Source organism: Doryrhamphus excisus, linkage group LG6 (genome assembly GCF_037039965.1).
Source record: "Doryrhamphus excisus strain RoL-2023G ecotype Guam linkage group LG6, RoL_Dexc_Guam_v1.1, whole genome shotgun sequence".
Lineage (NCBI taxonomy): Eukaryota > Metazoa > Chordata > Actinopteri > Syngnathiformes > Syngnathidae > Doryrhamphus > Doryrhamphus excisus.
The window spans coordinates 18,403,406-18,430,346 of record NC_136362.1 but is presented as its reverse complement, the minus strand read 5'-3'; the positions used below and the strand labels follow the sequence as shown (position 1 = coordinate 18,430,346).

At 41.1% G+C, this 26,941-nt stretch overlaps 1 protein-coding gene across 2 annotated transcripts; it reads right to left on the bottom strand.

Moving 5' to 3' along the window:
• Positions 1 to 2,464: 2,464 nt before the first annotated feature.
• Positions 2,465 to 26,723, bottom strand: LOC131125142 (rap guanine nucleotide exchange factor 4-like). Of its 2 annotated transcripts, XM_058066372.2 has the most exons (31): positions 26,511 to 26,723; positions 22,188 to 22,482; positions 17,722 to 17,864; positions 17,203 to 17,291; positions 16,469 to 16,615; positions 14,057 to 14,129; positions 13,600 to 13,655; positions 12,059 to 12,165; positions 11,864 to 11,985; positions 11,410 to 11,593; positions 11,087 to 11,171; positions 10,205 to 10,265; positions 10,043 to 10,119; positions 9,231 to 9,377; positions 8,694 to 8,788; positions 8,543 to 8,628; positions 8,337 to 8,415; positions 7,864 to 8,014; positions 7,584 to 7,672; positions 7,478 to 7,505; positions 7,319 to 7,394; positions 6,848 to 6,994; positions 6,679 to 6,776; positions 5,934 to 6,059; positions 5,670 to 5,848; positions 5,481 to 5,571; positions 5,363 to 5,413; positions 5,189 to 5,276; positions 5,011 to 5,075; positions 4,017 to 4,071; positions 2,465 to 3,931 (listed from the first exon to the last, which is right to left on the bottom strand). In XM_058066372.2, exons 2-31 carry the CDS (start codon positions 22,250 to 22,252, stop codon positions 3,804 to 3,806), a joined length of 2,988 nt encoding a protein of 995 aa, XP_057922355.2. In that variant the 5' UTR covers positions 22,253 to 22,482; positions 26,511 to 26,723; the 3' UTR covers positions 2,465 to 3,803. The 2 variants fall into 2 exon arrangements, with proteins under 2 accessions (XP_057922355.2, XP_057922356.2); XM_058066373.2 differs by lacking the exons at positions 16,469 to 16,615; positions 17,203 to 17,291; positions 17,722 to 17,864; positions 22,188 to 22,482; positions 26,511 to 26,723 and adding an exon at positions 14,730 to 14,860 and having other exon boundaries at positions 2,466 to 3,931.
• Positions 26,724 to 26,941: the final 218 nt, after the last annotated feature.

Below are 26,941 nucleotides of genomic sequence, written 5' to 3'. Positions count from 1 at the left end.
TCAGTGGTTAAGTCAGCAGGGGTGATTGTCACTGAGAAGAAACCAGAAAGTGCTGGAAAAAGAGAGGGTGGGGTGGGGGTAAGGGGGGTTACTGTGTGTCGGAGGCATGGCCTTGCAGTTTAGTGGAAGGTATTACATTGCCTACTAGTGGAGAAGCAGTAGAACTACAACACACACACTGCTAGGAGGTGAGTGAGTGTGTCTCAGTTACGCTTTGCTGCGTACACTCACTGCAGCAGACTCACTGTTCAAATATGGTCAGTGGCATCCAGGGCATTCCTCCTTCCTGGATAAGTGTGGCTATATAAAGCTCTCTGCACACTGCCTGAGCACACACACACACACACACACACAAACACACACACACACTACAAGCCCTTAACGTGACAGACCTAGTAAATCAGATAGCAACAAGGGTGGGATGCCACAAATAATACTTGACTCTGCCTCACAAAGTGTGCATCCACACAGCACAGCAAGAGTGTGTTACTCACCCACGCAGCAACGACCCACTGACATCAGCAGGCAGGAAAGTCGTTTGACATCACTGAGAGATCAGGTGAGATCAGCTGTGAAGACTTTTCAGTGGGTTAGCAGTCATGGTGAAGAGCAAGCGAGAGGAGACTTGGCTGTCATTAAAGCTGATGTACTGAGAATATTCCCGTGGGCCAAGGGCACAAATGAACATTTCAAATACAATGAGAGCAACAAAAATATACAAATAATCCCCAAACTATTCATAAATTGTGTGCTTTTAGTTAATAAATGGGTATCATTTCGCTGGAAATTATGCAAGAAAATGTCAAAAGACTGTTATTCATACATTATTTTTTAAAGTTATAAATTATTCATACACTTTAGCAGTGTGTGTAACTTTTCACAGTCCCGTACTCCTAAAAACATTGGGCCTGATACCCCGCCACCCCCCCCCCACTCCTGCTGTTCACATGATGAGGCGTTCAAGCGCACTGCATGACTTTCAGCCACCAAGTCACACTGTTTTTTCATTTTTCCTCTGCTAGTCTCCATGCAGTATAAAAGGTAGCATAATCTAATGTCATGTCTCATACAGCGTTGACAACTTTTCAGTGAGAAAAGTAGTTATTGGCTGTCCGAGAAATCCCTATATGATGCTCTCATCAAATTTGCATATAATTTGCATATGATGTCATGTAAATTCTGTAGGAAAAAACATGAATAAACAAAAAAGTAAGTTAAAAATACCTGAATTAGCTTTAGAATTCTTATTTGTTATTAGAAATTATTCATTCATTCATTTTCTACCGCTTTTTCCTCATGAGGGTCGCGGGGGTGCTGGAGCCTATCCCAGCTGTCTTGGTGCAAGAGGCGGAGTACACCCTGGACTGGTCGCCAGCCAATCACAGGGCACACATAGACAAACAACCATTCACACTCACATTCATACCTATGGACAATTTGGAGTCACCAATTAACCTAGCATGTTTTTGGAATGTGGGAGGAAACCGGAGTACCCGGAGAAAACCCACGTGCAATCACAATTGCACAACATGCAAACTCCACACACCCTGGTCTCCTAGCTGTGAGGTCTGCGTGCTAACCACTAGACCGCCGTGCCGCCTATTAGAAATTATCATTATTGTAATTATTATATAAGTATACATTACATTATTATTAACCATATAATTATTGCCTTTATTATTATTATTATCCGCGACCCTCGTGAGGAAAAAGCGGTACAAAATGAATTAATGAATGAATTAATTATTATTATCTGTTATACAAACTCAAAAGAAATGAAAAGTTGAAAACAAAATACCCATCTCTGGATGAAACAGTCCACCTCAGCATTGACCTCCGTCTCCATCACTTTCTGAATAAGAACAGTCATTACATCATTGTGACTATTAAATAAGCTATTTCTTTTTATTATCAACACATACAGCACATGTAGCGTCTGCTTGTGACAGAAGCAAGCCTTAAGGTTCTCGACACACACCACCACATCGAAAACTCCTGAGGTCAAATAAAAAATGACTGACAGTTGTCACTATCACACCCAAAATCTACCCACCCACAGTAGAAAACAAAACCGAAAAAAAAACCACAGACGGACACAATACGACTGCAAATTCTAAGCCTCTTTTTCAACTTAACTGAGCCAAACAAAGAAGAACAGATCCTAACAAACATCACCATCAAGAATCAGGGGTTGAATGAAATGTGAAGTCCAATCACTATCGAATACCGTTAGGGATCCAGCTAATACTTGGTTGTTTTGACGTTATTATTAGTATAAAAAATGATGTACTCTTGGCCTAAATCAATCATTCATTCATTCATTCATTTTCTACCGCTTTTTCCTCACGAGGGTCGCGGGGGTGCTGGAGCCTATCCCAGCTGTCTTCGGGCGAGAGGCGGGGTACACCCTGGACTGGTCGCCAGCCAATCACAGGGCACATAAATCAATCATTTTCAAGCATAAAAAATACTAAATAAACTTATATACCTGAAGACAGCTGGGATAGGCTCCAGCATGCCCGCGACCCTAGTGAGGATAAGCAGTATAGAAAATGGATGGATAGATACATACAGAGATTACAGGACGCTGATGCTTACACTGGCCACTAGGTGTCACTAGTATCACGCACCAGACTTGACAGCTGTCTACTATGGTTGTTATAAATTTGAATTATCTCACAACAAACACAATAACATCCATAATAGTAACATGGGCAACTGTTGTGACCATACTTCAGCTAAAACTCAACTCAAAAACCTTGACATTTATTGAAATGATTTATGTCTTATATGGCTCTCTGATTATATCAAATACAATATTGAGTAATATGAGTATAGAGGTGTCTGTCCTAAACGAATAATCTTGATAAACGAGGGATTACTGTATGCATGTTTAAGAAATTTTATATTTTTGGCCTAAATTAACAATCTTCAAGCATAAAAATGACTAAATGAGCTAAAATACAAATAAATGTTAGATTAGCAACTGGAAGAAGTCCATCCATCCATTTTATCTGCCGCTTATCCTCACTAGGGTAGCAGGTATGCTGGAGCCTATCCCAGCTGTCCCCGAGAGGCGGGGTACACCCTGGACTGGTCGCCAGCCAATCACAGGACAAACAACCATTCACACTCACATTCATACCTATGGCCAATTTGGAGTCACCAATTAACCTAGCATGTTTTTGGAATGTGGGAGGAAGCCGGAGTACTTGGAGAAACCCCACGCATGGAGATCAAACCCAGGTCTTCCCAATCACCTGATTGTGTGGCCTAAATGCTAACCACTTGGCCACAATGGAACCACTGCAAGAAGTCCTGGAAGTAAAAAAACAAATATGTGAATATTTGTTTTCTAATAAATAAGACGTTATTATCTCTTGGTTTATATTGTGAATAAATAATGACTCCTATGGTGCGGAAATGCACTGATCACGGTCAGATCCAATGAACCGCAATAACGAGGGATGACTGTAATATTTCTATTTTTAATACTGAGCATGTGGGTTAAAGAGTATAGGTGGGAACTCTGAAAGAGCTCATGTTGTTTAGCGCAACACTGCAGGAGACTCTGCTAGAAAGCCACAGTATAGAACACCAAGTCTATGAAGTCGAGTCATGCAGGATATTGATTCAAGTTCTATACATAACAATCTGAGGGCTAAGACACAGCGATAGGAAGAGGCCTATAATGGCACAGTTCTTAGTATAGTTTTCATTGTGTGTTGCTACTTAGCGTCCATCAGCGGCAACGCCGCGTCTGGTTTGAGTGTAGTCACAGAGAAGGCGACGGTGGTGAAATCTCATGTTCGCCGGGGCTCCAGCCTGTAGGAGAGCTGCGTCAGCGCCCTCTGGTTGTCGATCACGCAGAGCTTTCTGACGTAGCCTCTGACCTCCGCCTGATTCTTGTTGGGTTGACAGATGTCAGGATCTAGTACAGCCACACAGAATGATAATTTGCTGAACCAGCACATATTACAGTATCAAAACATTCCAATAAAGATCGCAGGACTTACTGAAAGGCTGGCTTCTACAGTGCCTCACTTGTCGAATTGTGTTCGCTATAATACGCTGATGAAGAAAACACCAGAAATTACACCAATACCATAACAGACCAGAATATATGCTAGTTTTATATGCAAGTTTTATATCACTGCTGTACAAATTTTTACTCAATTATGGTTTGTCAAACATATATTAATTAATAAATCATGGTGTTTCGTGGTTGAATACTGTCTATTAGTAGAAAAATGCTTATTTAAGGTAGTTATTTTTGGCCTAAATGAAGCATTTGCAACCATAAAAATTGATAAATTAACGAAAATACAAACACGAGAAATTAAGAAGACATATTCACGTTGTGAATGTCGTATTCTACAATGCTAACAAGATGTTAGCAATTGCACCAATTGACTTGAACACCGGAACATCCATTTTCTACCACTTATCTATGTTGTCTTCAGGCGAGAGGCAGGGTACACCCTGAATTGGTCGCCAGCCAATCACAGGCCACATATAGACAAACAACCATTCACACTCACATTCATACCTATGGACAATTCGGAATCGCCAATTAACCTAGCATGTTTTTGGAATGTGGGAGGAAGCCACAGTTCCCGTAGAAAACCCGCACATGCACGAGGAGAACATGCAAAGTCCACACAGAGATGGCCGAGGGTGGACTCAAACCGTGCAGCCTTTCTATATCATAATTACAAAAATATTCCAATTATAAACCTTTTTTTTTGGAAGAAATTAACTTAACATGATCAGGTCTGGAACCAATTAATTGTGATAAACGAGGGATTACCATATTGTTTCCAGAGAAAAATGTTGAAAAGGTTTGGTTGTCCTGTATTTGGGTTCTAGAGAGCAAGCTTTTTTTCCTGTCACTCACACACACCAGTCAACAAGAGAGATGCAGCCCGTAAAAAGTGTCTTAAAGGTCAAACAACAGAAGGATTTATGATGCCAATTTTAAACAGAGTCATGAATTATATTACAACTTACCATTTTCTCAAAATTGACCATGCTGTCAAGGAATGTCTTGTTGCCTTCATGTGTAAAAGTCATATCTGTAATAGAATTGAACATTACAGCACAGCATCAGTAATTAAAAACTTTTTAATAGTTTCATTGTAAAATCTGCATCCAACTGAGCAGTACCGCACCACTTAAAGAGTGTTACCTTTGAGGAGGAGGGGCATAAATGGTATGATTGGTGGTTCTAGCTTGGTAACAGTAAGTCGGTAGGATCTATGGTTCCTGGATGGGTCCTGAAAATAAAGATTATGCCACCATCACCATCAATGTTTAGCTGCTCATTTTAATGTGAACATTACATTTGCAGTCTGCAACTCACCATCATGCTCTCAAACTCAGCGTAGAACTTCTTAAACTTAGTAGGCAGTTTCTAGTAGGAGAATACACCATTTATTATGGAATGATTCTGTTCCGTTAAAGTAAGAAGTAGTGTTTACCTCCCATGTCTGACTCAGTCTGCTCACAGCGGGGTTGCTCATGCCCATGATGATGGCAAAGAATGAATTCAGGTTCTTAAACTCACGACAGCTATAAACAAACAGGTTTTTACCGCTCTTAATTCTTGCACACAGGTCTCAAAGTCTGACTGGATATGAACTAATATGAATGTGGCAGATTCTACTCACTGTGCAGCAATCTTGATGAACTTCTTGAGGAGCTGGACTCTCTTACTGAGCTGTCCACAGAGGCACACCTCGGTGACCACCCACAGCTGGACCTGGTTGAACCTTCGCAGGAACAGGTCCAGGTTGGCTGTGGTTCTTCTAAAGCTATGGCGGCCAAACGTGTGATAGAGGAGCTCGTGCTGTGTGAACAGAGTAGGACCGTATTGTAGTATTAATAAGCAATCTTAGCAATATTAGGCATGACAATGTGTGTGTGTGTGGTACCTCGTGCACACAGCTGAAGAGCTCCCAGTCAAACATAGTCATTTGATAAGCGAGGTCCTTTGAACTCATCAGCTCAAAAGTAGACATCGAACCTGCAGTGGGTCCTTCCTGGTCTGGAAGAGGAGTCTGACACATAGACCACAGAAAACAGACAAAAAGTCATTAAATAATGTAAATAAATAATAAATAATACAGTATTTCAATATAATAATATTATCACAAAAATTATAACAATGTAATAAGACCCATCATTGTTATTATTTGGATTATTTTCTTTATAATTTTTGATTTTCTTTGAAAAATAATAAAAAACAATAATTTTATAATAATAAAAAATAAAAAATTTAAATAACAATAATAATAATAATTTTTAAAAATATCATTATACCTTCTTATTGTAATCCATTAACGAATTGAAGAACAAGGACAATATACTGTATGCTACTTCCTGGATATTTTTTTCACTCATTCTCCAATAGTACATATGCAGTGAATAAATATAGCTTCCTTTACAATCTATAAGATAACAATAAATAATATACGTACATATACTGTATATGAAAACTCCAAGACATGTTATTTTATATGCATTTTTTAATACTTAATACTTTAATACTTAATACTTAATACTTTTCTGACAATGTTAAACAAAATTGAGCATTATTGTTTTTTTTTATTGTTGAATTTGTGCAGATGACCCTAATGTTGTGGACGGCATCATTCATTCATAACATCGGCATCTTACCAGACTGCTGAGTTGTTCGCGTGCACAGGCAAATAATCGTCCGTTGATGCTCAAGGTAGAAAACACTGACACATCATTCGGCTTCAGGATTTGTTTTTCTGTAACACACACACAGTTTTTAAGATGCAGTCAAAAATTGCTGCAATGAGTGACCGGTCTTTCTTCTTACCACCAGCAGAACTGAGGTGGACCAGCACCAGCTCGTCAGTGGAGCCTAGTTTGTCGGCCACAGCGCTGACCACTTCTCTGCCTGTCGCTGCCACAGTGACTCGAATGGTGGTGTATGTGTGGTCACTGCAGTATACCTTCAATAGGACTACAAAAACATTGGCCACTAAATTAGATAGACATACAAATATTGTCAGGAAGGTATTAATTCAACAACTGTATTATTGTGCTTATAATTTGCTGCGGAGTAGAACTGTACTAGATCTGGCTGAGAGCTGTTTTCCATAGTTTTGCTACAGGAAATTACATTTCTGTCAACTCTTGTTTTAGCCCTCATTAGATTGTGCAGCTATAGCATCATAAAATACATTAGTATTCATTTCTTCAGACCAACAACATCAACACTACATTTTCCCGACATCTTGCAAATACAGTAGTTACATTGTTTGAGGCCAGCCCCACAGTGACTTACTGTCATCTTGATTCCTAATGGCTTGTTTCTTCTGCAGCCTCTCCTCCCCATTGCTGAACTGCCGTATTAAAGTCTTCTGTTGGATTAAAATACACAGTCAGCATTCACACATAAACATGCCACCTGCTGTACAGTATAACATGGAGTCTAACGGCTTGCCTTTTTTATGGACTTGGCTTCCTCTGAACTGTCAACACCAAAAGAACAGTTAGTTCTGAGTCAAGCAATACACTATGTTGCCAGTATTCGTCTAAAATGAACATACTGTAGTTTGGCAACTTTCTCCAGGTCAGGAACAAGGTCTTTTAATGCTCTGAGCATCCGAGAATCATTTGACACACTTCCAAACAACTCCTGCAGAACAAAAGAACCAGAATAATGTCTACATGAATAAACAAACACATGTGATCTCAATGGGTTTGATTGACCACAAATGTACTGAACTATAAACCGCTACTTTTTTCACATGCTTTGAACCCTCCTGCTTAAACGATGCTTCAGCTAATTGATGCCAAAATTTTTGATCGTAGGCTAGCTGTTGCTACCTCAAGGAAAGTAATGGCAGCAGGTTCCTCCTGCAGGAGGAAGGTGTGCGTATTAGCCCATCGCAGGGCCAGAATGATAGCCCTCCTTTTACAGTTGAGTGTGTGCTCCAATCTTTCCTGTTCAGAGCCGAGCGGGGAGGCCGCATGGTAGGTACACACAAGGTTAAGGTTCAAATCTTTTTCTTTTTGGAAGCAGGAAACAATACTATGAACTCCAGAATTGAGAAATAGTAACAATATCACATGTACTGCAAAGAGATGGTTTGTTACAATCGAGAGAGAACACACACTCAGTGAGTTTTTCATTAGTGCAGGACAGTACAAGTTGCATGATTAAAGAGGCAGTCAGTCAACCACTGTTAATTTGGTGGCCAACAATGTTAATGTCTACTGACATCACACAGGATAATTAAAAGGACCTGTGTGTATACGGAGGTAGTCAAAGGTAAGAGAGAGGAAAGCAGAAAGGATATTGTGCCATTAGTAGCGGGCACAGCTGGCTGTTGGGCATGAAGACACAGTGCATAAGGACAAAGTCGTCCACTGCTGGGTCTAAGAGAAGAAAAGCAGAATGAAAAGGGAACCAATCAGAGAAGCAAAGAGGAAAGATATTCAGTATGTTCATAGTTGTGAGACCAATTTTTATTTGTTGATTGACTGACACATGTTGTTTGGCAACCTGGTTCACTGTGATGTATGTCCATTCTCATGGTCTCCAAAAAGTGCTCAAGAATCTTCTCCGGAGCCCCTGAGATCACAGTGTACCTGCAAAACAATTTTTTAGATTAAAAAACACTTTGGGAGAGTGAAAAGAAGGAGGTGATACATACTTGATGCTACCCAATGTGGAGGTTCGAGGACTCTTTTCTAAGACCAGCACAGCTTGTTCGTGCTCTTTCAAACGCACTGTGTTGGCCTCCACATCCTGTAAAAAAGAGGATGCAAGTCCAAACAAGGCCAAGACAAGCTTTGCACCAGAAGAATCAGAACTTGGTCGTATCAGTGTAGAATGATACCTCCATTTATATCAGGGTGAGGAGGTTTGCACATGAGCATTGTGGTGCCTAACTTAAGGAACCTTAAGGTAGGAATACAACCACTAACTGCATGGTGTGCTCTTTTCTGTGTCCCAAGAATGATGCTTGTGCTTATGTGTATTCCCCGGGGTGCCTTGAGTTCTCCGAATCAAAGGTCCCCTATTATGCAAAAGTGACTTTTTCATGATGATGTAACAGAAATATGTGTCCCTGGAGCCTGTGACCACCAAGCATGAGAAAACATGCGGGGGACACATAAAAGGATTCCCTCAATGTTGCAAGTTGTATATTCATCTATCACATCCATCACCAACAACATAATGCACATACCCTGAGTATCCTGTTGAAATCCTCCTTGTCTACACGAAGAAAGTGACAGTTGTCCTCTCTTAGGACAATGGAGGCAGCACGAGGTGAATCTGTAACCAGGGCCAACTTTCCAAAGTCATCACCCTCATGGAGCGTACACACCACCCCCTAAAGAACACACATGCACATAGTATATCAAATCAAATCAACTTTATTTGTATAGCACTTTTCCTGCAAAGACATGCAACACGCTTTACGCTTTACTTTAAGTGCTTTACAGAATTAAAAACAATTACCACAATTAAAAGGAAAAACAAATACTAAGAAAGCCCCTCCCTCCCACCCTCCATATTAGACACACACACCAATCACACACAGTAGGGAGACATGGCATGGCACTGAGGATCAAGGAAACGCCACCATTGGGGCCGTCCACACTGGGAGGAGCCGCAGGCCGTGCCATTGGGGGACCAGCACCTGGGCCCCCTGACTCCGACAGACGTGCGGACCCCCACATTAAAGGGAGGAACCCCCAGCCGGCCGGGTCGAAGGGACCCAAGGATATGAACATACAGTTTTCAAATCGTCTTAAAGCCTGAAAAAAAGCTCACAAGCTGAATGGCCTACATCTGTGTATTGTGCACATGTGTGCATATGAGCATCTCCCTGCAAGTATTATATTATGTGTGTACTAAGAATACAAGAAAAAAAACCTCAAGTCGTATAATCACATTGAGAATTCGCCCAACTCTGCTGGCTCCCTACATGGCTACATGACTCTGTATATTGATGCAGGCGAGTAATACCGCATGAGGTGGATGCACCCAACTCACCTTGCCATAGATAACCACATTGACTGAACCCTTCTGAATGATGTACCACGATGTGCCCTCTTCTCCTTGGTTGAACACTAGAAAATGTGCAATACAAACACATCAATGATACAGTACAATGACACAGTATGAATTGAATGTTGAAACAATGTGTAGACCTACACACAGTTCCTGCTTTAGCGTGCGATTCAAAGATGACAACGCTAGCCAGTTCCCTCTTCACCTAAAAGCAAGAATACACTGTGTTTAAATAAAGAGTATCCTCAGTTAAAAGGTCTTTTGTACTTTTACAGTCCACTGAATGTGTTTTTCGGTTAACATCAAAGTTACACCAAAGTTGACTCAGTTTGTGTACAATACGGTGCGCGCCTTGTTGTGTTATTAATACATTGCGTGAATCCAACTGTGTTCTTGATATATTTTTAATGACAAAATGTCTTTGTTAGCAGACAGTTTGCTTGCCACTAGAGTCGTACATCTCTGGCTGTGTCACTCTATGACAGTTTTCAAAAACCCATTAATAAATGATTGCTATTTTGTGGTTGACTATGGCCTATTATTAATCAAAAAGTTATGGCATGATCCATCCATCCATTTTCTATACTGTTTATCCTCACTAGGGGTTGGGCATGCTGGAGCCTATCCAGCTGTCTTTGGGCAAGAGGCAGGGAACACCCTGGACTGGTCCAAGACATAAGTCATTTCTTGAATTCAAAAGTACTTCTCTTATCAAAATGCTGGCACCCGCAACCATTTTGGGTTATTGCGGTGAGAAACACTATTGAATTCAAGAACTAACTCATGGCCCAGAAAGCGTATAAGCGTATAGCAGACAAATAAGTATGCATGTTTTGTTTATAGCATACATTTTAACATAGATTTTTCATCCACTAAATAATGTGTCATTTTAGCAGCTTGCTATAGACCTCATAGTGAATACGTCCAAACACAAGCCAGAAAGAGCCTTTCTGTTCCGTTTCATTTATGAAAGCAATGTCTTTTTCTTGAACAAAATGCTGAGGACAGACACAGGGATTGACTCACAGTGTTGGAGAGGTGAGATAAGGCCTTGATGTGAAGCAGCTCGTCATAGATAATCTCGAGGTCGTCTCCTGTCCTCTGACCAGGCCTGCATACACAGAAATTAGTCACAGTGAACTCACCATGGAGATATCCTGCATGCTGTCACCTTGTATGAAGTGGTAAAATGAGCAAATCTCCAGTGGTAAGTGTTACATGGTAACAAAGAACATGCAATGATCCCTATTTTGAGGTTTGTAATATGTTGAGCAACACCAGAGAGCCAAAATATTAAATAGTAAGGTATTACAGTGAAGTGTTATATTCATTTATTGATGGTTACTGACGATTTCCTCAGGATCATGCGCAGCAGTGCGTCAGGGCCTATCTGAGCAAGGAAAAGAATGGTCTCCGGCAGCTCCTCCTCACTCTCCCGCTTCTCCTCCTCACTAGGCAACGGTGTGTCCTCCTCTTCATCATCGAGAAACCGGTAGAACAGGTACTTGTCCTGAAAACCCAGCTCCTGGTCAACTAGGGAGCAGACAAGCATACAAAAGCACTCTTTTAATCACAATAGAATGTCTTCTGTCAAATGCACAGGTGCTGTGTTATATTATTTTTAAACAAATTTAAATATAGCTCAAGATGTATGTTACCCAAAATGTAGCTTTAAAGCTGGAATTTACACAGTGAATGTGCTGTTTTGTGTGTCTGTAGCTTTAATGGTAATCAGCTGTCCACGGCTTACAAAGCTGTGAAGTAGTAAGCAAAATTTTAAAGAAGGAGAAAAATGTTGCATACCGTGATTCAGCACCTGATCTTCTAGCAATGCCTGCCACATGCCAACAGCGTGGGAGCGAGTGAGAACACATGCACTCTGCAGCACAAGCCAGTCCACTAGCTCTGTGCCTACACAGCATTGTCTGCAATACACACACAAACTCCATGAGTAGAAAGAAGAAAGAGCATAACCTGTGGAACTTGTAACTCCATCACCTGTATGTCTTGAGGTGATACTTCCTGTCTCGGATCATGTGAGGGGCTCTGGACAGGATGGCGTTCCGGAGAACCTTCCCAGCTCTCTGTAGCTTCTCTGACGGAATCTATAGACAGTATCGCAGAGGCACAGTGAATGAATGAACAACTGAAATCAGACCTGAGCAAATGACTATTCAGGCATCCCTCATTTATTTTACGATTAATTAATCACTGTGAGATGCCTTTTAACTTCCTGGTTGCTGCACAGCATGTTTATCAATGGATTCATGCCAAGCTCTTATAAAATACACATGTGCCACCTTGTGGCTGTTTTTTTAAGCTTAAAATTGCACCAAAGTGCTCTCTTCTATTGTGGAGTTACATCATCAACTCTTTGTGACTCTTCCGCAAAAAAAAATGTAAAAGACATATAATCGCATTAATCGCGGAGCGACCGGTCAGGTTGGAAAAACGTATAAATATGTCTTCAGTAGCAAAACGTTAATTCATATATTCTTGAAAAAAAACATGATAGAGTTAAGCTGCGAAATTTTAACTATGATGTGGTGAGGGACGACTGTAAGCAGGACTCACACACTAGCATTGACTGCGTACTTCCTGGTGGCAATTGACTCATCAATGTAAAATTACTGACATCTAGAGACCAGTGTAGAAAACGACCCTACTGCCACTCTTTGTGGTTAAGGAGAGACTCACAATGCACTTCATTCGCTTTATTAACAAGCAGTAAACATTCGCACAGGAGCTGCTGTTGGACACTCTCAACACAGCTAACAGCTTCCCAGGCACAGGCATGTATTTCAAATGCCTTATAATTGTATTTTCATTCATTCATACATGTTATGCATACAATTTGCTTAAATATGCATTTCTTTACAAATAATAGACTAAATTAAATCATAGAACATGAATTATTTATTAATTAATTATTTGTTGAAAAAATGTGACAGTTAGGGCACGATTTTCTGGGAGAATGTGCAGTATCTTCAATGTTGCTAAGAAGCCAATGTTCATTCACTTAAATATTGTTTGAAATCCAGACTACACCATTGATTGTAGATGGAACTTCATCTCTTTTAAATGATTAAAATCCAAGCTGTTCATTCATTAATGGTAGGCGCAAGAAAAAGGTGTACAGTTGACACCTGCACCTGTAGGGAAGACGACATGTGTATGCTCAACAAAGCAGGGCATACTAATTGGGCGGATAGGATCTTTCTTTGATGCGCATGCATTATCTAGTATTAGCATAACTACAGAGGATCACAGCGGTGAGTCATTGCTTGTCTGTGCTCAGTGAATGCACAATAATGTATACACACATGCACCGCTACTCTGGCATTCTCCTTCATTCACTGACATGAAAGTATGCGGCCGTGTATAATTTTTCTATATTTTTCTAATATGTTGCAAACAACTATGTAAGCTAAATGGAACAGAAGATGACTCCCCTGGAAGCAAACATTTGACTCAGACTTTATTTATGAATCAAGTTGACAACACAGGCCTATACTGTAGGTCATACATTGGATAGTTACCTTATTGTGAGTTTTGCTTGCAGAGTCTGAGTTCATGTTGTCTTTGTCTGCAAGTCCTAAGGAAGAAATGTAATCAGATTCTGTCGATTTGACAATTTCTTTTCAGGAGGCAGACATTTTTCATGCATACACATTTGGTAACAATCAAGAGGAAAAACTCAGCTTAAAGCTGCAGTTTCCAAACTGTGAAAAAGAGAAAAAATAAAAATAATAAAAGTAATAAAATACACTTTGTCACCAAAACACATTTTATATATATAATATTTTCATAGTTTCAGCATTTATGATCTTCTAAATATGTTTTAGAGCCCTCTAGACATGAAATAACACCCCTATATTCAGCTGGTGTTACCCAATATAGTAGACATCACCACATACGTATACTGGCAAAGTGCAACTAAACTTGGGTCCAGTATAAAAGCATATCCATCTACAGTGTTTCTTTCATTACACTCACTGTCATTGTTGGATCCACTCTCCATCGCTCCATAAGGGGGGGCCAAAAGTCCAGCCAGGCTGTGCCGATGTTTCTACACAAAGAAACATCCACAAGCACATGTCATAGTCCAAACATGAATGAAGGGGTTACAAACTACAAAATCACATATTGACTTCCCCTAACATTGTATATAACTTAATAATAACAAACACAACACATCCATTTATTACAATGGCTACCCAATAAAAACCTGCTTCAGAAAAGACTGTTTGCGCTGCTATCCATCATTTGCTATTCAACTCTCTCACACTGTTTTACTGTCAGAGAGACACACACAAGACACCGTTATGTCAAAACAATGCCCTTTGTATAGCCGAGATCATTTAGATGCACAACGACTAGGGTACAGACTAAATGCATAGATAGATGCTTCTGCAAATTGTGTAAGTGAGCCTGAATATGCCACTGCTCTATTCGCAAGGTCATTACCAAGCAACCCATGTATTCCGAGCACACACACACACACACACACACACTGAAAAACAAATAGAGACAGCATCTTTCAGTGAATGTGCACACAAATAGAACAGCCTTCAAGACACGACACAATCCACAAGTGGTCCAGGATGTATAGCAATTATTTTGACATCACATAATAACAACACAGCTGCAGGCGAGGATCCAAACTCACCTGAGGAAACACCCTAATTTTGTCTAATAGTAGAAGAAGTGGTACCCCTGAGAGCTGCCCTCTGCTCCTTTACGATACTCACACACGCCGCCTGATTGCATCGTGCACTACACAAGCCACTCGCCTCCTTTCTCTCTTTCTCTCTCTCTCTCTCTCTACCGCATCAACCCAGACAAGAAGCAAACCACTTTTCTCTCCCAGGTTACCACAGTGATCGAGTCGCTCTATTACTGAGCTACTCTAGAGAGGAAGGGGAAAGAAAAGGGGTAATGAGAGTGAGGATGGAGCAGGAGGAAGAGAGAAAAAAGACACAACATGGCCAACACAACAGAAAGGAAGTGACTAAAATAAATGTAAAGTAAAAAAAAGGGAAAGAGGATTATAGGTCTGAATAGGTTAATACATTCAAGTTTGCTGACGGATACTAAAAACAACACACTGTTCTCCATTTACTTCCTGTTTGTCATCTTGGCTTGGTCAGAATGGTGCATCAGCACTGGTTTCTTTTATCCTGTCTTCAAACACATCACTGCCTTCATCCTCCAGCTCTCTAGTCTTACCGCACAAACACAAAGGCAAATCACAAAAGACCCTTTTGCTTTGGAGGGAATAAGACTGAAACGAGCACAACCTTAGGCTCTGTTTCCTGTTTTGTGTCCTAAAATAGGCAGCCCAGGAGGAGAGTTAAGTGTGTGCACTGAGATGCTCAATAATAACATAACGCACATGCTGTGTTAAGCAACTTTTGTCTCATCTCACAAAGTGGTGACATCATGTATCAAAAGGCCCACTATAGAGATAATAATAATGAATGGAGATTGTATTTTAGCAGTTTATATCTATCCACAGACAACACCCTTTGCTCCAAATGTCGCTGTCCAATGTAAACATGTAGCTTCAGATTTTGTGAGGGTTTTGTTTGTATGTATTTGAAAAAGAACAAACGTGAATTTTATTCATGTATCAGAGGGGGAAAAAAGCTTAAAAAAAACTGATACATGTTTTCAAAGGACAACAATAAAATATTGCAAGACTCAGGAATATTTCTTCCGGATATGTCCACTGGTGCCTAATGGAACACTGAAAATACCACAAATTTCACCCTTGAAAAACTCGCCACATTAGAAGCAGAGGACCCAGTAGCAGTAACCCATCTCTATGTGCATTTGTTGAGAAATTTGAATCAATGCAATTAGATGCTGTAAAATAAGACACTAAACATCAGAATGGCCACTCGCAGCCTCTTGAATTGTCACAGAGAATTTATTGTGAGAGAGCAGTTGCTCTGCCAAGGACAAGCGACCTTGTGAATGGAGAAGCCTTAGGGAGGCCAAACCTCAACAAGAAGGCCCGCAGAGAGTCTGCTTAGTCTTAAAAAAAGAGTGGAAACAAGAAAGACACCAGTGATGCAGGTGATTTTTTTTTCATGCTCGCAAAATGCTTGCATTGTAATGCCAAAATTATGCTATACTATGCAAAAAGTAGGTATTTATGAAGGTGTACAATTTGGTGCACATCAAAATTCCAATTGTTTGAACTCAAAGTAGGTCATCACGCAACTGATTACCATTCCAGAAAAGAACTGCCACAAAGTGCACTAGAGGGCAATAAAGTCTACTGGTGGACAGACCTCTTGTTGTTACAAAGGCAACAGCAATAAAGGCTTGTCTGAACATCTCCATGTCAAGCATTTCCAAAGCATCTCAGCTTGCATTACACATTCTCTTTGCTCGCCTCACCTCCCAGAGGCTCTTAAACTCCCTCTGTTCGATGCGAAGCAGTTCGCTGGTCTCTCTGCTGACAATGGTGGCGTGACGCGGTGTGTTGTCCAGGATAGACTCCCCAAAGGCTGTCCCGATCCCCAGTGTACAGATAGTGACTGCATCCTATGTACATGAAAACACAGCATAGTTTTATTTTGAGATTAACACATTAAACAATAAAAGTAGCTTCTACTTTATATGAACACTTTTGCTAAACAGTGTTTTAATCATAAAAGTGCACACATGCAGGACTTAAATTAACAAATACTACATTGGTGTCAATCCATTTCAAAATGTCCTCTAAATATATCTAATTTGAAAGTCTGGAGGTGTGCAGTCATCACTTCATATTCTGATTTCTATAGTAAGCTGTCCAGAGTGACATTTTAGATATAGACACAGAAAGTAGGCCACCAAGTGGGCTGCATTCACGTTAAATGACGATTCAAAAGGGGATGGGATCTTAGCCTTTTTACTGGAACAAATCCTCTTATTCCTTTCTTATGTGTCCCTCCTCTCCCCATACACTCTGTACAGTATAGCCTCGTTTACACACTCAACCATGCTTTACTCCTGCACGCAAAAGCATAGGAACATGACAAGAACAGCATCAGCAGCCACTACAATAATAGGTTAAAAGATTCTGCAACATTGAGCATGCCACAGAACACACCTGAATCTATTGGTGGGTTGGACTATGAGAGATTTACCTGATGGTTGGCGGTTTCAGACACTTTGACATCAAGAGAGCCAGACAGAACAGCATACCAGCTAGTGCCGATGTCTCCCTGTCGAAACACTGTAAAACCACATTGATTGGAAAATACATTCAACCTAACCAAAAAAAGCACACTTGTGTTACTATATTCTGTATTTTGCTTAATTGAGTCTGTTTTATATAGACTCCAGCACACCGTAGTGCGGAAAAATGGATGGCTGAAAGGATGGCTGGATGGATAGTCGGTTTTATGCTTGGAAATTCTTATTTTAGGGAACAAATTGCAAACTGGTTCCAATATACATATTTTGACTAATAATAGACCGTATTCAAGCATGACTTATTAATTCATATATTTTTTTAAATGATGGAGTGAAGCTGCCAAATTTGAAGGGTGATGTGGCAAGGGATGACTGTACTCACATTTGGAAGACATTGCATATGTACTGTTTATAAAATTTTCTGTGGTGTATGGTTGCATTTACAGGATGCGTGTGAGTGTCATACATACATGTGATGCCTTTCTCCAGACATTCATAAAAGGCACAGGTGCAGATCTGCAGCAAGAGTGGAGGTGGAAACTTGTGGAAGGCTTTAACCTGTTTCAGTCTGGTCAGAATAATATCCACATCCTCTCCTGAGCGCTCCGACGGCCTAAGCAGAAAAGACCGGGGTTTAAGTATTAAAACCCACATCAGAGGATCTGCATGAAGCCTCTAAACTTAGAGACTTAAACACATGTTCTGAGCTGCATGTCATGATGCAACCTGCTAGTTGTGCAGGGCATACATTACAAACGGACGGATGTGCAACAATGATGGCTATATGCAAAAAAAAAAACATGAACCATTGGTGGCATGGCCTTGGAGGTTTTTGTAATTGTATTCTTTGAATGTGACTGTAATGTCTTAGTGCTTACAGTAGGGTGCTGCGGGCATTTCTTCTTGTCTCAGACCTCCCACAGGGTGTTGATGCAAGAGCTCATTTAGCCCTGCTTCTATTTCTAATGCTATTAAGTCTGAGCACGCACACACACACACACACACACACGTCGAGAGAGCACTGAAGTTTGATGTGAGAGCGTCAACATTATGTTCAACAATGTGGTGTTGAAACAGCACAGAGCCAAAGCTTCTGCGAGAGTAACACACACACACTGCGTCATTCATTCACTTATTTTTTTCTTACTAGTGACTCACCCATGCATGTAGTGACTGATACGGAATACACAGTAGGATTCCCATCTCTTCTCCTTTCCTCCTCTTTTCATACCCCCCACTAAAAACTCAGAATCTCCACTCAATTTCTGTTTACGCTGTATATTGTTCATATCTGATGTCATCTATTTATTCTCCACACTATTATTTATTATTTATTATTATACGGGAGCCAGGCAACGACATTTCGTTGGCAATTTCACTGCTGTGTTATTGTGCAATGACAATAAAGAAAGTCTATCCATCTATCCATCTATCCATCTATCCATCTATCCATCTATCCATCTATCCATCTATCCATCTATCCATCTATCCATCTATCCATCTATCCATCTATCCATCTATCCATCTATCCATCTATCCATCTATCCATCTATCCATCTATCCATCTATTCATCTATCCAGCTATCCTCTTTTACTTTTTAAGACAAGTAAGATGAAAACGTTTTTTTTCCCCTCAAGATGTGCATTTTTGCCTCTCCATTAATGTCATTTTCACTTTTTCCGCCATCCATTAAGTCCCACCGCAAACCCAACCTCACATACTGTCCTCCCATTATTGTGTGCTTTATAAGCTCTCAGGCACGAATGATTCCTCAATTCTAGGTATGCACATGCTTTGTCTCAAAGTGGATGTTTGTTGTGCATCCTCAAGGGAGGTACTCACAAATAAATGCACATGCCGCCAACATGTCCTCCAGTCCTGTAACATCTGCCATGAGCTCAGGGCCATTACAGCTGCTTCTTTTTTTTAACGTGACTCACCCTCGCATCATCCTCCTGGTGCCTGTGGATTGGCCCTTGGTGCAGAGAGAGCAATGCATCCCAGTAGATTGGGTTAATGCTTTAGACAGGTGGAGACAGGCCGCTTGACTGCTCAGGGCCAAAGGGCTGCTACCAGCATCATCCCTCACTGAGCCATCGGGAGTCAAAATGTCTAATCAATAAATGATATCATTTGTTGGTATCATCAGTTGCCATTGTCTAGTTAAAAACCCTCTTTGTCTTTGATCTCTGTGTCTGTCCAATGCAATCAGCCGCCCCTTTTAGTGTGAGACGGATGTGACCTGAGAACTCACTGCTTCATCTCCCGCCACCTCTTCTTCAGCACCACAACCTCCTGCTAGTCATGATAGCAGAGAATGCCTATTTAAACCACAAAAGGTGTACACCATATACACTTTAACAGTGGATTTTGAATCTATTTAAGATCCAAAAGTCTGAAAAAGATGAGTTGTGTTATATTCAGAGGGAAAGCTTTTCTTCTCGTAACTCACACGCACCAGTGACCTGGAGAGATGTAACCGTCAAGTCAATTGCTTTCTGTCATGTTTGTTACAGCAAAATAAATGCTACAGCACTGTAATACTTCTTTGTACATTTGTTGTGCAGGCTAGTCAGTTGGCAAACAACTTTTGACTGTGCACTGGTTTCTCAGACACTCATCACACTACAACCTGAGCATTGTAAATTAGATTTTTACAATTGTTGCAGTGAGATTTTTTGAGACGCTTTATCATGCAACTGTATATTCATTCTTCTTTGAACCAAGCAGGATGTCAAAGACTCGTAACACAAACGCACAACAGGAGTGGAGAGTCTCACACTTCTCAGCCACCATCTGTACCACCAAAAACCTGTGAACCTGTAAACAGCTCTGAATATGAATGGATAGAAACACAGTTTTTAAAATATTATTATCATTAATTGATGCTGTCTGACATTTGTTTACAAATAATGTTGATGTTACTATTTAACAATAGATGGAGAATGACAAATAAAACCCGAATCTATGGATGTTGCTGACAGGATTAACTACAACACTCCTGAAGCTTGATGACACAAGACTAGTCGGATCTTATCTCATATTTCACACTTAAGTGCAGTAAATGTCTTTGGACAGATATATGGGAGAAGGTCACGTCTTAAACCCTGCAGTCTTCTCACTGTCCTCTACCAACATTACTCTTCACAGGCACACGTCAACAGTCCAAGCAGATGAAATGCTCCTACATGCACACTGCCGGATTGTGATCAAATGAAGAGGTGCATGATGAGTGATGCACGATGAGATCCCGTCCAATCTAATCTCACAAAACAGCCTGCACTCATTGAGGCCTATCAGTTACTGCCAGGGCGCTGGATGCATGATTTCAACACCATGATGATCGACACTGCAGGAAATGTAGCAGTTTGGCATCCTATTTGAAGATTGATTATTAAATTACATCATCTTTTTTCATATGTTTTCCATTGTTTTCATAGAGTTGAGACTCACACTGCTTTACAACTTTCAAAGTACTGAAGATTGATGACTGATGAAGTGATTCAGTGAAATGATAAATAATGACGTGAAGTACATCCTAACATAGCAGTCGCTATGAGGATTGGGAGGACATCAGATGATGTAATTGGGGGCATTAAACCTTCATTCATTCATTCATTTTCTACCGCTTTTTCCTCACAAGGGTCACGGGGGGGTACTGGAGCCTATCCCAGCTGTCTTTGGGCGAGAGGCGGGGTACACCCTGGGCTGGTCGCCAGCCAATCACAGGGCACATATAGACAAACAACCATTCACACTCACATTCATACCTATGGACAATATGGAGTGGCCAATTAACCTAGCATGTTTTTGGAATGTGGGAGGAAACCGGAGTAAACCCACGCATGCACGGGGAGAACATGCAAACTCCACACAGAGATGGCCAAGGGTGGAAATGAACCCTGGCCGGCATTAAACCTTTTGAAAAAATTCATGTATATGTATATACAAATAGTACCATATTGACAAAAGGGATTTATACATGCCATGTGACAGCTTTTCTTCCTGTCACTCAACCACACCAGTGACCCGGTGAGATACAGCCATGACACAAAGACCAATGTGACAAAGGTTGCACACTTCAGCAAACAGCACAGAAGTTGTGATGCTAATTTAAATATAAAGGTGATCAGTGAAGCAGAAACATCAAAAATCTATCGAGCAGCTACGAAATAAGTCTACTACTTCACGTACATTGGGAATAGCATTTTAAAAAATAATTCCTTTAAGATTTTGAATAAGAAGTTGTCTTCTATTTGAGCGAATGCTGAATCAGCCACTCCCATCAGTGGTGCTGAACTAAACGGTATCTTCTACACAGGTGACGATGGCTCACGTTGCCATTGGTAACGCGAGGATGTGTCATCGTGAGGTGTGTACCGTTTGTGTGGGTGTAAGAGCTGTAGGGTGCGTTCTTCTTTATTTCATTGTTTTGGGTATACATAGCCTCCAGTGATTAGGGCACAGCAGCTTCGGCAAGTGGTTTATTTTGTTTCCTCTCGATATAGGAAACCTCAATTGGAAACACAGCTTTGTGCAGCATTATGAGATGAATAGACAAATAAAGCACCACTTGTTTACTTTGGGGATGTATATGACGGAGTGCTTTTAAACGTGCGTGCATTCAAAGACATCCAACCATGTGCATGATCCACCCATCACAACGTGTGCTCCACGGAGACGCACAGCGCCGCCTCTATATCTAAAAAAAACCGTGGAGTATACATCTGCCTTGTCATCATTGGGGATGTACAACATATAGGCTGAATTGCACTTAGAGGAGGCGCATTACATTGCAGAGAAGCACGCTACACATGCAGAGATCACCGGTTCTGATCAATCACGCTCCCTCGGTTCAATGAATCAGGGGTCGTAAGAAGGAGGTGATGGTAATGGGGAACCATACCATCCTCCCCGCACGGACCTTTCACTCACCTCTTGTCCAGACAGCAGATCCACTCCGAAGGAGACAGATTCGGGGACGCTTGCATCGCCACCATCTTCCCGCTGTTGTGTATGTGGTTGTCTCGATGGAGCCTCGCTGCGATGCTTCCCGGTTGTCGGTTAATGTATGCGGTGCTCTGACTCCTGCCCCTCCCACTCCTCTACTGGCGTGGAGTCGCCTCACACAGCTGCAGACTGCTGCTGCCTTCCTCGCCGTGGAATCATGCACATGACTTGTGTCAGTCTGGCTGGGGAGGGCAGCTGCGATTCCAGGAGGACTCAAAAGCTGCAACAAAACCATGCCTTGTAAGAATAATGGCACTGGAGAAGGTTTCCAGTCAGTCAAGTAACCACTAATAAACATCCTTCAACAGATAATGCTCATGTTGGATGACAGCCAGTGAGGTGTTATATTATATATATTTTTAATTATTGTGGTTGTTGCTTACAGTGGTTAAGTCAAATGCAAACTACAGTTTTGTGTGTTTATTATTACAAGTGAAACACCAGTTATGTCCGTATGTGGAGCAAAGACAGCAAAAAGATGATCACTTGTATGCTAATTTTTACTTACTCAAAACAGAAAAATGACTAGAAAAAAAATCATCAGTCAGCCTGGCTGAAATTTTCATTCATACACTATTTGCTTTGGATGATATCCATTTGGCTAATTTATTCCACACAGTTAACAGTGTTAATACTTACTACAATGAGGGAATTCAAGGGAAGGCACCTGCTGCAGACTGTGTGTGTGTGTGTGTGTGTGTGTGTGAAGACACTCACACTTGTCCACATGCATTTGTTAGACATGGCACCCAAACATGCATGATGTAATTCTGGAGGGCGGCAGAGCAAGTTTTTACTCTGTGTGTGTGTGTGTGTGTGCAGTACCAGCTGATACTCAAGAGTTGAGTATCTCAGAGTAAAACGTATATACTACTACAGTAGAAATAATAATGTAACTTGCATGCTTGTCAATTTATGTCTTCTTTTGTCTTCTTCTTTATGTCACAGGACAGTACATCTAAATGGCCTCACAACCGGACACCTCCACATCCAGCATTTTCATCACCAAGATCAGCTGCATGGACAGCTGCCCCAACAATCAGCTTGCATAACCAAATCATCAATCAACTGTCAGAAATTGTCTCAGAAAACCTCAACTGTATGCTCGTCATCATCTGGGTCTTGACATAACTGCAGATTGTCGTCATGACTGACTTAGGTGGGCAAATGTTTAAATTAGATGGCGTCTGGCACTTTAGAGAGGTGTTCCATTGTTGATATGGCAGACAGCACGTATGCTGTTGTGTGGATGAGTGGTTTGCTGATGTTGAGGCTTTGGCTGGCAGTATAATTTCCGTATGCACAAATCTGTGCATTTTATTAATGGCATTTTGAATGCACACAGATACAGTGACAAACTGCAAGGATGTGTACACAATTCCTGGAACCTGAAATCCCAGTTTTTGAATGGCCAGAATACTCACCAGACATGTTAGCCATTGAGCGTGTTTGGGATGCTCTCGATCAGGGTATACAGTATTTGAGGCAAATGGGGGTCACACCACATACTCACAGGGTTTCCCCTAGGATTTTTTTGAAGCTGCTGCATCTGCATTTTTTTATTATGATTTTTATGACTTATTTATTTAAATTAACCAGCAGAACACGGCCCAAGAACATTGCAAAACTGTTAATTTAATGGCAAAGCTGCACTTAAAGTGAGAGTCTAAAATGTCAAGCCTCCTTTTGTTACCTGACCTATGGTAGTAATAGTACTATGTGACTTGTTCATTCATTAATTTTCTACCGCTTATCCTCACTAGGGTTGTGGGGGTGCTGGAGCCTATCCCAGCTGTCTTCGGGCGAGAGGCGGGGTACACCCTGGACTGATCGCCAGCCAATCGCAGAGCACATATAGACAATCATATTTGGAGTCGCCAATTAACCTAGCATGTTTTTGGAATGGAGGGGGGGGGGCCCGGAGAAAACCCACGCATGCACGGGGAGAACATGCAAACTCCACATAGAGATGGCCGAGGGTGGAATTGAGCCTAGTGGAGAGGTCTGCACGCTAACCACTCGACCGCCGTGCAGCCCTATGTGACTTGTACCAATGTAAAACATTTTGTACTGATTGACACAAACCTAAATTTTATTTGATGCCTGATTTAGAGTAATACAAATACATGGGAAATGAATTGTTCATTGGGGTGTGATTGATTTTTACTTCCACACAGTCTGGGGTGACAGAAATAGCAATACAATTTGCTCCAGATAATCAGGGCTTGTTGGGGGAGTTAGTGAGGCCACACTCAAATTGTACCCCCTGAGGAGAGTCTCTTTGTGCCACACTTTGAAAACCCTGATTGCTTGTCACCACTTTGCTATACATACCTATGATATACAAACAAACTTGCAATGCACACATTTCAGCACAGAGTGGCAGTATTACTGAGTCAGAATTTCCATACTGCTTTCCTGCAACTCAATTGCAGAATTGTGTTTTTGCTCGTTTTAAATGCTGAATTGTGTGTTCATCTTTGGGGAGTTAAGAAAAACTACAAGTGTCATTCCCTGGACAAGCAGACAAACAAGCACGGTTGAGTGAACAAATAACCATATGGGGCACAGAAGTCTGCCAAATGCAGTGACATGGCACAAGGTCACACATACACACACACGCACAATATCGTGACTTGTCAGACAGAGAAATAGCGCCTGGCATTTTCCCAAAAAGATGATGGCACGGTAAACACAATGATAAATTAATACTTTTATAAAAATATGAGAAATATTTAAGATAAAACAAGCATGTACAGACCAACAATTATAACATTAATTCATTAATTTTCTACCGCTTATCCTCACAAGGGTCGCGGGGTGCTGGAACCTATCCCAGCTGTCTTCGGGCAAGAGGCGGGGTACACTGGGGGACTGGTCGCCAGCCAATCACAGGGCACATATAGACAAACAACCATTCACACTCACAGTCATACCTATGGACAATTTGGAGTACCAGGAGAAAACCCACGACTGCTTTACTTTTTTTCCCCATAAGCTAGAAGATCTTTTAAGAAACGTAAAATCGCTGTCTTACTGAGTCCAAGCTCAGTAGGAATGGTGTGTTGCGAGAGTTCAACAATCCATCAATGTTCAAAGCCTTGAACAGAAAGCCCTTTTGCCTGTGCCATCAGGAGGTCCTGGCTGAGTGTGAATGTCAGGTTTTAGCTAGATTTCTTACGGCTTAAACTTTTGATCAGACATTTAACAATCTGTTTAAATGCAGTTTTCAATCAATTTCAGAATCACTTTTTCCTTTCTTCCTCCTGTTTTTTTCTCTTTTCATTCCACGGGTATGCTGGAGCCTGTCCCAGCTGTCTTTGGTCAAGAGGTACAATCTCGACTGGTTGCCAGCCAATCGCAGTATAGACAACAATATAGACAACCATTCACTATACAGTCGCCAGTTAACCAAACATGCATGTTTTGGGGAGGAAACCGGAGTACATGCAAACTCCACCCAGCGGAGAATCGAACCCAGGTCTTCCGATCTCCTGACCGTGTGGCCTACATGCTTACCATGTTGCTTCTCTCGTGGTTGCAATACAGCAATGCAAAATCTGATTAAAGTCTAGGATGACATCATATTATTTGCAAAATGATAGGATTTCTCATCATCATATTTTGTGCAACTTGGTTATTATTTATTCTATTCACTATTATCATATTTGTAACCCACCAACACCACCATCCAAACTCACTGTCAATTAGCTGTGCTCTAATTCACATTTTTTCTTTCAATATTTAAATTACTCCCTCCCCTCCCTCTTTTGCTTCACCTCATTTTGATGAGAACTTCTTCATTGGCCACTATTTATATCAACTAGGTCCCATTGCCACCTGGGACAATGGTCTTCGATCAGATCCAGGTCACAGCAAGTAGAACCGTTCTGCTTTGTGTGTGATCAGTCCGGTCCAGTTTGGTCCATCTGGCATACAAGCTAGCTTCACAGAGACACAAGTACTGCGCCAATTTCCAACACACCCACGGATAACACACATGCATCAGCAGGTACTGCATCAGTGCTCTCATTTGCTTCACACACTTCAATTGCAGTAACCTACATCACGCACACAGGTGTGTTTTCATACAAAGACTTCCTCTGAGGATATCACTAGATGAAGAGAGGCACCACCATGATACTACTACACAGGTAAAGGTAAGTTTGTAGGATCACCATAGAATATATAGATATTAAGAAATAATTTGTGTATGATAACATGCCCCGGAGTTAGTACCCAACTCACCGGCGGTGTTTCACAGTTACTGGAGTCGTTTACACAGGATTAGCAAGGATTATCCATTTACAGTATTTAGAAGCATGAGTCGCCATCTGTTTGTCTTAGTCGTAGCGACGGAGACGCCGGTCGGTACCTGCTGACTCCCAAGGAGACAAGACTCCCGGTAAGAGCAAATATATGTGTTTTATTTGTTAGTTGTTGACGACGAAATGTTTCTCTGGCCCCTATAAACGTGCTGTCCTCCAGATGAAATATGATGCTTTCGTGTACTTTCGTAAATGTGAATACTGTTATGAGCGTTTGGAGAAATTTTAGTATTAAGATAAGATAAAACTATGTAGCATTTTATTCGTCATCAAAATTTTAAATGCATATTTTAATTTTTTGTTAGACTGGACTCACTGATAAGAGTAATTATATTTTTCCCAATTTCCTAC

Excerpts from the sequence above, each read along its gene's own strand:
- LOC131125142 (XM_058066372.2), bottom strand. The coding sequence starts at position 22,252 with ATGGTGGCGATGCAAGCGTCCCCGAATCTGTCTCCTTCGGAGTGGATC. Across the intron at positions 12,166-13,599 it reads CAAGCAAAACTCACAATAAG|ATTCCGTCAGAGAAGCTACA; the intron begins GTAACTATCCAA and ends TACTGTCTATAG. Across the intron at positions 5,277-5,362 it reads CTGAGTTTGAGAGCATGATG|GACCCATCCAGGAACCATAG; the intron begins GTGAGTTGCAGA and ends CTTTATTTTCAG.